This window comes from Bombina bombina, chromosome 1, assembly GCF_027579735.1.
Source record: "Bombina bombina isolate aBomBom1 chromosome 1, aBomBom1.pri, whole genome shotgun sequence".
Taxonomy (NCBI): domain Eukaryota; kingdom Metazoa; phylum Chordata; class Amphibia; order Anura; family Bombinatoridae; genus Bombina; species Bombina bombina.
In genome coordinates this window covers 488231376-488245549 of record NC_069499.1, presented here as the reverse complement: position 1 = coordinate 488245549, position 14174 = coordinate 488231376, and the positions used below count along the sequence as shown (strand labels likewise).

Below are 14174 nucleotides of genomic sequence, written 5' to 3'. Positions count from 1 at the left end.
AACCGGCAGTTGGGCAGTAACTGAAAGATAACTTTTTACAGAAGACTTACTCTGGTGAGCTGAGGAAATTGTGAGGTAAAATATCTTCCTTATTTACATAGAGATGTTCAGGTGGTGTTTTCCTGTCAGCTTTTTACAGTTATGCTTCATCACTTTCAAGTGATTTAGCATATGAGCATTATGTCCCTTTAAGTTTAGTTTATAAAGTCTGTGTAGTTATACATTTTGATAAATATATTAATAATAATCATCATCATAAATTAAGTGCACGTTAGGTAAAAAAGGTCAATGTTAAAGGGGCATGTTGAAGAGCATAACTAGGTAGGCTCAGGAGCAGCAATGCACTACTCAGAACTATCTGCTGATTGGTGGCTGCACATACAGTATATACATCTTGTCTTTGGCTCATCCAGTGTGTTCAGCTAGTTCTAATAATGCATCGCTGCTCCTTTAACAAATGATACCAAGAGAATGAAGCAAATTTCATAACAGAAGAATATTGGATTTTTTTTTTAAATTGAATCATCAAAGAAAATAAATTGGGTTTGATGTTCCTTTAAGAGACTTTTCAATTTACTTCTATAATTAAATTTACTTTGCTCTCTGCTGAAAAATATACATAGGATGGCTCAGGAGCAACAGCGCTGCTAGGTAACAGATCATTACATACTTATGCCTCTTTTCATTGGGTCAACCAATGTATTCAGCTAGCTCCCAGTTGTGCATTGCTGCTCTGAAGCTGGCTTTAACCATGTGTGTAACCCATTTGCAGCTGTTAAACACTTAGTTATATGCAGGTTACAGTGCAGCAATTAATTGATCAAACAAGTTAGAGAACTTTCTTTTTGCACATTTATGCCCCTTTAAGGAATTTGTCACATGGCATAAAGCATTTGACTGACTCCTATCCATATGTATCACTAGACTAAGGAGGGGAGTCTCAGCGGAGAAGAACTGAGTCTCTTTACTGAGAATAGGGATTAGTAAGGTGAGACATTATTTAAAATGGAATAATTTATAAAATAATATTTTTTTATTTGTAATATAAATCGCTCATTTCTTTTTTATAAGTCTTTTAATAAGACAAACAGCTTTTCAATGCAGCACCTCTAAGGCCGTTTGTATAGCAACACGGTGGCTCTCAGCACAACACATCTAATACAGATGACTTTTGGCTAAAACATGAGGGCACTGTTCAATGAGATTTGTTTTATGCCAAATGACCAAACATGGGTACAATATTTAACCTACAAGTTTGCAGAAATGAATGAACAAAGGCTTCATTATAAAGGGAAAAAGGGTTATTTTGGATGAAAACGGTTCTCTACTATTAGTCTGGATTTGTAACCATTTCCTCTCCGCGTCAGGGAAGTTGCAGTGCTCGTTTTTAGACGTCATTTGAATAATATATGAAAGCTGTTCTGTTTAGACCTTGAGTTGCTAATTACATGTTTCATATTATCCTTGTAATTCCACACAAACTACGGAGACTAATATCAACTTTCATGACATAGAATATTCCCATACAAAAAGAAAATTAAAAAATGCAACTAGATACAACATAGACACTTTCGCCTAGATTACGAGTCTTGCGTTAGACTTAAAAAGCAGCGTTGAGGGGTCCCAACGCTGCTTTTTAACGCCCGCTGGTATTACAAGTCTGGCAGGTACAGGTGTACCGCTCACTTTTTTTCCGTGACTCGAGCATACCGCAAATCTCCTTACGTCAATTGCGTATCCTATCTTTTCTATGGGATTTGCCTAACGCCGGTATTACGAGTCTTGGAGAAAGTGAGCGGTACAGCCTCTCCTGTCAAGACTCCTACCGCATTTAAAAGTCAGTAGTTAAGAGTTTTATGGGCTAACGCTGTAACATAAAACTCTTAACTAAAGTGCTAAAAAGTACACTAACACCCATAAACTACCTATTAACCCTTAAACCGAGGCCCCCCCCCCCCACATTGCAAACATTATAATAAAATTATTTAACCCCTAATCTGCCGACAGGACATCGCCGCCACTTTAATAAATGTATTAACCCCTAAACCGCCACACTCCAGCCTCGCAAACACTAGTTAAATTTTATTAACCCCTAATCTGCCGTCCCTAACATTGCCAACACCTACCTATGTTTATTAACCCCTAATCTGCCGCCCACAACGTTGCCGCCACTGTATTAAATGTATTAACCCCTAAACCTAAGTCTAACCCTAACCCCCCCTAACTTAAATATAATTTAAATAAATCTAAATAAAATAACTACAATTAAATAAATTATTCCTATTTAAAACTAAATACTTACCTATAAAATAAACCCGAATATAGCTACAATATTAACTAATAATTACATTGTAGCTACCTTAGGGTTTATTTTTATTTTACAGGCAACTTTGTATTTATTTTAACTAGCTACAATAATTATTAAATAGTTATTAACTATTTAATAACTACCTAGCTAAAATAAATACAAATTTGTATTTATAAAATAAATCCTAACATAAGTTACAATTACACCTAACAGTACACTATAATTAAATTAATTACCTAAACTAACTACAATTAATTACAATTAAATTAAATAAACTAAATTACGAACAAAAACAATCACTAAATTACAGAAAATAAAAAAGAAATTAGAAAATTTTAAACTAATTACACCTAATCTAATCCACCTAATAAAATAAAAAAGCCCCCCAAAATAAAAAAAATTCCCTACCCTATACTAAATTACAAATAGCCCTTAAAAGGGCCTTTTGCAGGGCATTGCCCCAAAGTAATCAGCTCTTTTACCTGTAAAAAAAAATACAATACCCCCCAACATTAAAACTAACCACCCACACACCCAACCTTACTCTAAAACCCACCCAAACCCCCCTTAAAAAAACACTAACCCCTTGAAGATCACCCTACCTTGAGACGTCTTCACCCAGCCGGGCCGAAGTCCTCCAAGAAGCCGGGCAGAAGTGGTCCTCCAGACGGCAGAAGTCTTCATCCGATCGGGGCAGAAGAGGTCCTCCAGACGGCAGAAGTCTTCATCCAGACGGCATCTACTATCTTCATCCTTCCGGCGCGGAGCAGGTCCATCTTCAATCCAGCCGACGCGGAGCATCCTCTTACATCGACGTCCTAACGAAGAATGAAGGTTCCTTTAAATGACGTCATCAAAGATGGCATCCCTTCAATTCCAATTGGCTGATAGAATTCTATCAGCCAATCGGAATTACGGTAGGAAAAATCCTATTGATGATTGGAACAGCCAATAGAATGCGAGCTCAATCCTATTGGCTGATTGGATCAGCCAATAGGATTGAACTTCAATTCTATTGGCTGATTGCATCAGCCAATAGGGTTTTTCCTACCTTAAGTCCGATTGGCTGATAGAATCCTATCAGTCGATCGGAATTGAAGGGACGCCATCTTGGATGACGTCATTTAAAGGAACCTTCATTCTTCATTAGGACTTCGATGGAAGAAGATGCTCCGCGTCGGCTGGATTGAAGATGGACCTGCTCCGCGCCGGAAGGATGAAGATAGAAGATGCCACCTGGATGAAGATTTCTGCCGTCTGGAGGACCTCTTCTGCCCTGATCGGTTGAAGACTTCTGCCGTCTGGAGGACTACTTCTGCCTGGCTTCTTGGAGGACTTCGGCCCAGCTGGGTGAAGACGTCTCAAGGTAGGGTGATCTTCAAGGGGTTAGTGTTAGGTTTTATTAAGGGGGGATTGGGTGGGTTTTAGAGTAGGGTTGGGTGTGTAGGTGGTGGGTTTTAATGTTGGGGGGTATTGTATTTTTTTTACAGGTAAAAGAGCTGATTACTTTGGGGCAATGCCCCGCAAAGGGCCCTTTTAAGGGCTATTTGTAATTTAGTATAGGGTAGGGATTTTTTTTTTATTTTGGGGGGCTTTTTTATTTTATTAGGGGGATTAGATTAGGTGTAATTAGTTTAAAAATTTATAATTTCTTTTTTATTTTCTGTAATTTAGTGTTTGTTTGTTTTCATAATTTAGTTTATTTAATTTAATTGTAATTAATTGTAGTTAGTTTAGGTAATTAATTTAATTATAGTGTAATGTTAGGTGTAATTGTAACTTATGTTAGGATTTATTTTACAGGTAAATTTGTATTTATTTTAGCTAGGTAGTTATTAAATAGTTAATAACTATTTAATAATTATTGTAGCTAGTTAAAATAAATACAAAGTTGCCTGTAAAATAAAAATAAACCCTAAGCTAGCTACAATGTAACTATTACTTATATATTATAGTTTAGGGTTTATTTTATAGGTAAGTATTTAGTTTTAAATAGGAATAATTTAGTTAATACTAGTAAATAATATTTAGATGTATTTAAATTATATTTAAGTTAGGGGGGTGTTAGGGTTAGGGATAGACTTAGGTTTAGGGCTTAATAACTTTATTATTGTGTCGGCGGCGGCAGATTAGGGGTTAATAAATTTAATATAGTTGCAGCAACATTGGGGGCGGCAGATTAGGGGTTAATAACTATAATGTAGGTGTCGGCGATGTTGGGGGCGACAGATTAGGGGTTCATAGGTATAATGTAGGTGGCGGCGGTGTCTGGAGCGGCAGATTAGGGGTTAATAAGGTTATGCAGGTGGCAGCGATGTCGGGGTCGGCAGATTAGGGGTTAATAAGTGTTAGATTAGGGGTGGTTAGACTCGGGGTTCATGTTAGGGTGTTAGGTGCAGGCGTAAAATGTATTTTCCCATAGGAAACAATGGGGCTGCGTTAAGAGCTGAACGCTGCTTTTTTGCAGGTGTTAGGTTTTTTTTCAGCCAAATCTGCCCCATTGTTTCCTATGGGAAAATCGTGCACGAGCACGTTCAGCAAGCTTACCGCTACTGTAAGCAGTGCTGGTATTGAGGTGAGATGTGGAGCTAAATTTTGCTCAACGCTCACTTTTTAGAGGCTAACGCCAGGTTGGAAAAAACCTGTAATACCAGCGCTGTTTGTAGGTGAGAGGTGAGCTGGAACTGAGCGTTAGCAACGCACAGCTTTACCGACAAAACTCGTAATCTAGCCGATAAACTGAATTTCTGAAAATAAGTGAACTTTTTCTTTATATCATAAAATGGCTCATATTTGAGACTAGTTAAATATAATATAAATGTACATACTAGTGCAAATATTTCAAGCCTTGATTTATCACGTTTGCATTGCGAAACCTGTGCTTTATAACCACAAAGGGGTTAACACATAGGTAAATCCTGCTCAGGACTGTCACAATCAGAACTAGCAGTAGTATGTAGCCAGCAAGCACTGACATTTTTTGCTTGGGACCCGCAATGCTTGCAGCGTATTTATGTGTTAGTATATCACTTAAATTGGATATCAAACTCAAATGTTTTCTTTGATGATTCAGAGAGAACAGTGGTTTTCAAAGTGTGAGCTAGGCCTCCTCAGGGGGGCGCTAGAGCATATAAGGGGAGGCGTGGGAGCAGTCACACCACCCTATCCTATGGAAACTGCAAGCAGCAGCTGACTTTGGCAAAACATACGTTTTTTAAGAGACGACAATGACACTTGCCATTTTGGACTGCATTTATCATTCCGTGGTGGACAAGGGCGTACATATTCACCCCTGTCCGCCCAGCTTCTCCTTTGTCGGACAGCGATCCACTGCCCAAATGTACAATTGTACATGTGCACTTCTTTGCACTCGCGTGCAACCACTGGCCCGCACACACCCAATTACACGTGGGCAGGAGCTGTCAATCTCCCGCTCCGACGAGACCAGGGAGATTAAAATTCTCCACCTTGTGTCATGGGAAAAAGAAAGTACACCCTCTTTGAATTCTATGGTTTCAGGACATAATAAAAATCATATGGTCTTAAAATTAGACAAATACAACCTCAGATGTACAACAGCACATGACATATTACACCGTGTCATGATTTATATAACAAAAATAAAGCTAATAAGGCTAAGTAGCAGCCAGGTGCTGCTAAACAAATGCCCTAGATTAATTGATCATCAGCAAGTGTGAGTACCTCTATAAAAGCTGAAGTTTTAACGCAATTCCAAGGAGCAATGATCCTAGAGAAGCAATTGTTGCTGCAATTTCCAACTATTTAAAGTCCATACATTCTACAGTGTGAAAGATTATTCACAAGTGGAAGACATTCAAGACAGTTGCCAATCTTCCCAGAAGTGGATGTCCCAGAAAACTAACCCCAAGGTCAGACCATGCAATGCTCAGAGAAATTGCAAAAACCCAAGATTTAAATCTCAGTATCTACAGACCTCAGTTAGCATGTTAAATGTTAAATTTCCTGACAATACAATTATAAAAAGACTGAACAAGTATGGTTTGTATGGAGAAAGTCTCTTCACTCTAAAAAGAACATGGAAGCACGACTTAGGTTTGCAAAGTTGCATCTGAACAAACCACATGACTTCTCGAACAATGTCCTTTGGACAGACACGACCAAAGTGGAGATGTTTGCCCATTATGCACAGTGCCATGTTTGTGAAAAACCAAACACAGCAACACAGCATATCAGCACAAACACCTCATACCAACTGTCAAGCATGGTGGTGGAGGGGTGATGATTTGGGCTTGTTTTGCAGCCACAGGACCTGGGCACCTTGCAGTCATGGAGTCGACCATGAACTCCTCTGTAAACCAAAGTATTCCAGAGTCAAATGAGAGGCCATCTGTCCGACAGCTAAGGTTTGGACGAAATTGGGTTATGCAACAGGACAAGGATCTCAAGCACACCAGCAAATCTACAACAGAATGGCTGAAAAAGAAAAGAATCAAGTTGTTGCAATTGCCCAGACCTCAACCTGATTGAAATGCTGTGGTGGGACCTTAAGAGAGCTGTGCATAAACAAATGCCCGCAAACCTCAATGGACTGAAGCAACATTGTGGGCCAAAATTCCTACACAACGATGTGAGAGACTGACAAAGTCATACAGAAAACAATTACTTCAAATTATTGCTGCTAAAGATGGTTCTTGAACCATAAGGTGTACTTAGTTTTTCACTTCTCCATTTTGGCTTTATTTTTGTTAATAAATTATGACAATGTGTAATATGTCATGTGTTATTGTTCATCTGAGATTGTATTTACCTAATTCTGAGACCTGCTAAGGACCAGATGATTTTTATTATGTCCTGATATGTAAAACCATAGAATTCAAAGAGGCTGTACTTTCTTTTTCCCAAGACTATAAAAGGTGGAGAACAGGGTAGGGAAGAAACAGTCTGATGACTGCTGCTTCTTAAATACTTACTGCAGGTTAACTTATGCAAACCTGCAGTCAGAGGGGGAGAAGGGCTTGATAAATTGAGCCCTTTGTGGTGGAATAACGCAAAGGGCTGGATGTAAGTGGGAGAAAGATAAATCACTCAGAGGGGCCGAATTATCAAATGGCAGGCGGACATGATTCGATGTAGCAAGGGGTGCAGGAAGCTATTTGCAGCTGAATCTAAGGTAAGACTTTAAGATGACTAAGGTGTAGACTGTCCCTTTAACTTGAGTGGTATTAGCACTCAATGGAGCTAATATTTTTGTGCTCCACTATTAATCTAGGCCAATGTGTTTAAACTCTATGCAGGCATTAAAATCTGCTCGGGGAGGGCGTGGACAAACAACGGTGGCATCTCCCAGGAGCTCCGGCTGAATATCCAATAATCCACAGAAGTGCAACAAAAATACCGCTCAGCAATTTACCCCAAATAAAGACCTTTGCTGTATTTTTGACACCAGAGCACTGGCTTGGACGTTAGAGGCCTAGGGCGGCATCTCACTATAGGCAGCGCTACCCCCCTCGGAACTCTGAGGTTTTCTGTCAGGATCGAGCAAAACTGCAACCCTGCTCTGATTTTCCTGATATCTAAAAAACAGATTTAAAGGAGGAGAGCAAATAAGGGAAGGATTGAAGCCCCTACGACACAAAAAGCGGCACAGACAAATATGGCCACCGAGCGGGAAATGGCCTCGCCAAACTATCTCATCCAGCATCTGGAGAAACTTGAAAGCCACATGCAAAACCTAATGGACAGAGCACTATTTGACTATTTGATGAATCTATACTCCTCTAGCACCTACTACACATACCAGAGACTTAGATATATGTCTTCTGCATAATGAGATCACGAAGAACATCTCAGCAAAGTTGGAAGATTACACAACCGAAGACTTTATTGACCCCTCAACGAGATTCTCATGATACAAAAAAATCCTCAAAGGGGACTCATAGCCTTTTTATTACTGTCTTTAGCACAGCTGTCACAACTTTGAATGCTGATGTTCGGCACACACTACTGGAGATCACAGAACCCACTGCTGTACTGGACACACTTCAGCAAGCAGATCTGACATGCGGCCTCCCCGGGGGCACTGACAACCAGCACTGACACAAAATATTCTTCACTGCCGAACCGGCTCCACCAATCATCACTTGAAACTTTTCAGAGACATACAATGACTGAGACCCTTCTGATAATAGTACCAAGGGGCTGATAGTAAGATTGTAATTGGCTATTACAACCATGGGTTTTCATAACCCTCACGAGTTATACAGTTTTATCATGTTATGTTTTGTGCTTTATACTTAACTAATTGCTCGTTTTCCTGTTACACGGCATATACCACGGTGACACATATATTGCTATGGAGATGATTGATATATAGATAACTTGTTCCATTCCACTAAATTATTTTACCCCTATGAGTTTCATATTGCACAATTGTCTTATTGCCATTGTTTCTACAATGCCCTTACATATATCCCAGTGTTTCTGGTGGGGGTTTGTGGGGGACCCCTATAGAGATGCTTTCTGTAACAATAACAGAACAAGGTGGGGGGTTTTTTGCTTGTTTTTTTAAAAATCACAGTAATAATGTTCCCATACGTAGGGTTAATATCACATTTTTCTTCCCCCTCGTGGCCAGCGGCCGGGGTTGCGGTAGGGATAAAAGCAAGAACATATCATATAGGGAGCTATACTTTAATGGTAACTATAGTATACTGATCAAAGTATGCATATTACAATGCATATTACAAAGGGAAGCATTTGAACTTCTCCTTTTCCTCAATATCTCATAATGGGGACTCCTGTCCTTCTCTTAGAATAACAATCATTCTCTTACCAAAATATTTGTTGTCAGTGGGATCGCTTTGCAATACCAAGCTGAAAATTTGTTAAACAACCGTTCTTCTACCTTCTGTAATTATGCATGAGCAATTACATGTGGAAAATGTTAGCTTAAAGAGCCACTAAACCCAAAAACTTTCTTTCATGATTCAGATAGAGAATAGAAAATTAAACAACATTACAATTTACTTCCATTATTTATTTTGCTTCATTTTTTAAGTATCCTTAGTTGAAGAAAAAGCAATGCACATGGTGAGCCAATCACACGAGGCTTCTATGTGCAGCAACCAATCAGTAGCTAGTGAGCATATCTAGATATGCTTTTCCTCAAAGAATATCAAGAGAATAAAACAAATTAGATAATATAATTAAATTAGAAAGATGTTTAAAATTGCATTCTCTTTCTAAATCATAAAAGAAAAAATGTGGGTGGCATGTCCCTTTAAGAAGCCATGCCCTTTCTATTAAACAGTCAATTTGCTCAGTCCTGACTCTCCTTTGTACATATAATATAATATTTGGTTTATGAAGCTATAATTTCCCTGTTTCCGTTTTATAACCCCATATCACTAACATATGATACTGTTATGGACCCTAGAGTGGCCCAACCTTTTATTTAAGGGGCTAAGAAAAAAATAAAATGAGGTCTCGATACTTATGGTCATAGCCACAATTCTGTTTAAGATACATCATAAGGCTTGTTTTTATATGTTGAACTCAAGATCTATATGTATATGATGTGGAGCATTGCAGCTGTCTTGTTTCTTTCTTAGCTATGGAACAACTGTAATTGTGACTTATACAAAGTCTTGTTTTCATTTGTACCTTTGTTTTGTTAATGATTCCTTAATAAAAATATTAAAATCTTCTCTGGAACACTACATTTGTGAGCTGGAAATAGCTAAGTACATATGCACTCCAGCTAATTTATTATTGAATGATGTATACATTTAATAACAGAACAAATCAAAATAATTATTGTTCATTATTGCTAATATAAACTGTGTTTGTCCCATAAAAAAGCATGCTTTACTGCTTGTTATATTTCGATGCACACAATTGTATCATTCAAGATTGTGTGCAAATAATTCTAAATTTATAAGTGTATTTAAAATAAGTGAGCATCTTTTCTACTTTAAAGATAATAAAAAAACACTTACTATACTGTAAAAAACAACGTATGTAAAAATTAAAGGTCACTTACCACCTCCAGTACCACCGCAGTTTCCATTGTTTGAGTCCATAGAAAAATCTGGTGCGGAATCTTTTGGAGATACAAATTAGTTTTAGTATTTATCCTCTTACAGTTCAATTAAAACCTTAAATATATTTTTTTATTTTATACAGATAATTATGTGAAGATAAAAAGAAGTAAGTCTAACCCATAATAACACTTGCTTCATCACAGATTCTAACTAAGGGCTTGTTTCCATTGAGTTGTTTGGAGCCGTAAGCTACCAAAGTTGCCAACAGGTAAAAGTAGTTAATGGTTCCATTTTAGTACCAGGTTTCCATTGAAATATTTTGAACAGTGCATGCAGTCACTCTTTTCGTGAATGTGTAAGTTAACATTGTGCTAACGCTTCCATCCTACATCAGATTTCTTGAAAATTGCACCATAATACGTGTTGCTATGGTAACCTGACCTTAGGTTATAAAAGTTACGTTTAGAGTCTGCACTCCTTACCTGTGATCTGCTAGAAAGGCAAAGACACAGTAGTAAGTTGCAGTGTTTGGAGTTTGGTGGGGTTTTTTGGCCAAGTAAAATGATTTGGTCACCTAATAAGTAATTAAATAATTTATTTTAAATTAAGCTCAGCCATTTGTTTTTGGTTTAAATTTATTGTTAAATTTATTTTTATATGTAATATTTAGTGCTGCCCCAGGTATAGGTCTAGTTGGAGTTATGTGCTTGATTATATTTTTTTTTTTTTTTTTGAGTTTTAAATTTTTTCTTTATTAAGAACAAAAGGTACATACAGTCAAATAACCAAAGAAAGAAATTACTTTCCACAAGTACATCAAAACAATTACATAGTATTAACATATAACAATTAGGCGTATTGCAGAGTTATATACATCCATATATATTGTAAGCAATATTTGTGCTTCTTATTCGGTCAATGCGGGGAGTCTACTATGTATCTAGAAGTCACGGATAGCGGAGTATAACTCCAGAGTCGTAGTGATAGGGTTGAAGTGACAGTTGTAACCACGTTTCTCAATTACTTTGTCGGTCTGTATTTTGACATGGTCATTCAGTGGCATTGGGAGTAAGGGGTAGGTTATAGGGTTAGTAGGGAGGGAGTCATCACATGGGAGGGGGAGGGGAAGTTCAGGTAAGAAGAGGTGAGGAAAGGGGAAGGGGTTAGGGTAAAGAACGCGGTAGTAGAGATATAGACATGAAGAGAGTGAGTGGGGGAGAAAGGGGAGAAAAAAAAAAAAAAAAAAAAAGGGAGGTAAAACTACTTGTGCGCGGTATCTCCAGTCCCAACTGCCTAGGGAGAGGAAGAGCAGTACGGGAGTCCGTATGGGTCTACTGGATCTGAATCCAGTCATCCCAGATTGCCCAGTAAACTTCCATTCGCTCTAACGAGCTATATGCAAATTTTTCCATGTTGGCTAAGTATTGTATTACCTCACAGACTTCCGAAATCGTGGGTGAGGTAACCTGTTTCCAGGCTCTAGCAATGCAAAGTTTGGTGGCCGCCATCACATAGATCACCAGTTGTTTGCTACATTTGGGGAGAGTATTATCCATGATGTGGAAGAGTGCCACCCTTGACGTTAGCTGTATAGTCAGATTCATAGAATGCAAGAGTGTCTCGACATCTTTCCATAGGTCCTTTATTTTAGGACATGACCACCATATATGGGAATTGGAGCCTACCCTTCCGCACGATCTCCAGCAATCGGGAGATACATTAGGAAACATTCTCGACAGTTTGGTGGGGACTCTGTACCATTGTAGCATTAGTTTCATATAACTTTCGAAGATCGTTATACAATGGATCGTTTTTTTTTGTCAATTCAATCGCTGCTTTCAGCTCTATATCTGATATGATTAAAGCCAACTCCTTGCACCACATTTTGAATTGGCTTGGGAGGCCTTCTGAGTGGTCTTGTAGCATGGCTTTGTAGTGGAATGTGAGGGGTTTCCACGTCCCCATCTCAAGCAGCCATCTTTCTTCCCATTTAGAATGGGGTCTGAGCGTCTGAGTGCCAAATTTCCAGGAGCGAAGTAAGCTGAGTACCCTACAGCATTCAAAGTAGAGCCATAAGGGAGAACCGCTTAGTAAGTCAAGTACTTGATGAACTGTCATAAGTTTACCGTTTGAAAACAGATGTTCCACCATGTCTATGTTGTGTTGTATCCAAAACTCAAGATGGATATTCGGTAGATCCCAGAGAAGACCCCTTATCTGGTGAATCGGTGAGGGATGTGGGGCAATCTCCTTATGATGTCTAAGTACATGCCACATTTTGATATTTTGTTGTACTATGGGGTTAGGAACTCTATCTACCAGCTGCTTGTGTTCATGAACCCAGAGAATACTTGGTAAGTCTAGGCCGTCAGGTAGGTGTAGTTCCTCTATTTTGAACCATTTCGGTTCCTCTCTAGTCGGGCCCCAAGCCGTGATCTGTGATAGTCTAGCGGCTTCATAGTAAAGGAATATATTTGGAAAAGCTACTCCACCTTTGGAGAACTCTCTCTGCATGGTTTTGTAGCCAATCCTAGGCATCTTTTTCCCCCATACATACTTAGAGAAAATTCGGTGAATTTGTTGTAATGTACCATGCGGGATGTTCAATGGGAGACATCGGAATAGGTACAGCGCTTTAGGAAGCAGTGACATTTTCACCGTGGCGATGCGGCCCATCCAAGAGATTTCTCTGAAATCCCATCTGTGTGTTAAGGATCGCAACTCAATGATGAGGGCGTCAAAGTTTAAAGAGAGGATGACGTCTAGGTCTGCACTTAGGTGAACACCTAGATGTTTGAGGGACGTTGTAGACCAGTGAAAGTCATACGTTTCACGTAGGCTCAGGAGTTGGTCTTCGGGCAAGTTAATACTGTATGCCTCTGTTTTTGAGACGTTTATTTTGTAATAGCTCAGAAGGCTAAACTGTTCTAGGGCAGTGAAAACCGCCGGGACTGAACTTTGGGGGTTTGTGAGAAAGAGAGTAACGTCGTCCGCATACAGAGCAATCTTTTCCTGACTGGTGCTTACTGGTAATCCCTCAATGACAGGCGACATCCGAATCAGTTCTGCCAATGGTTCCATGACCAAGGCGAATAGCAAGGGGGATAGTGGACAGCCTTGCCTGGTACCATTGGAAATATTGAAGGGAGGAGAGCAGAAGCCCAACCCTCTTACTCTGGCACTTGGATTAGAGTACAAGACTTTGATCATGGTTATGGCTTCGGGTGGGAAGTCAAACGTGTCCAAAACTCTCCACATATACTCCCATCTGACCCTGTCAAACGCTTTTTCAGCGTCTAGTGACAGGGCCAGAAGGGGGACAGCTCGTCTCTTCGCCTCGGAAAAGACGGAAATCAGTCGTCTCGTATTGTCCGGGCCCTGCCGGCCGTTCACGAATCCGACCTGGTCTGTGTTGATTAATCCCGGCAGCAGGGGAGACAGCCTTTCCGCGAGAATTTTAGAATATAATTTTGTGTCTACATTAATAAGTGAAATGGGACGGAAATTGCCGCAAAGGGTCGGGTCTTTACCCGGCTTTGGGATCGCAACTATAGTTGCTTCAAGATATTCTTGTAGTATCTGTCCTTCAGTTCTGATTTCGTTGTACGCTTGACAGAGTACAGGTTTGAGTTGCGTTTGTAATTTTTTGTACAATTGCCCCGGAAACCCATCCGGGCCCGGGGCTTTATCAGTCTTCAACTGTTTAATTGCTATTCCGAGTTCCATTTCAGTAATAGGTTCAGTTAGCTTAACCTTGTCTTCCTCTGAGAGTTTGGGTAGACCTAGTCTCTGTAAGAAGGAGGAGATATCCGGAGGAGACATCACTCTGGGTGTCTCATGAG

General features: G+C 39.4%; 1 protein-coding gene across 1 annotated transcript in view; it reads right to left on the bottom strand.

Moving 5' to 3' along the window:
- Nucleotides 1-14174, bottom strand: part of FRZB (frizzled related protein) — a 92249-nt gene that overhangs the window by 17864 nt on the left and 60211 nt on the right. The window contains exon 3 of the mRNA XM_053698544.1: nt 10332-10391. Within this exon, the coding sequence (XP_053554519.1) occupies nt 10332-10391 (60 nt within the window). The remainder of the gene's footprint in view (nt 1-10331; nt 10392-14174) is intronic.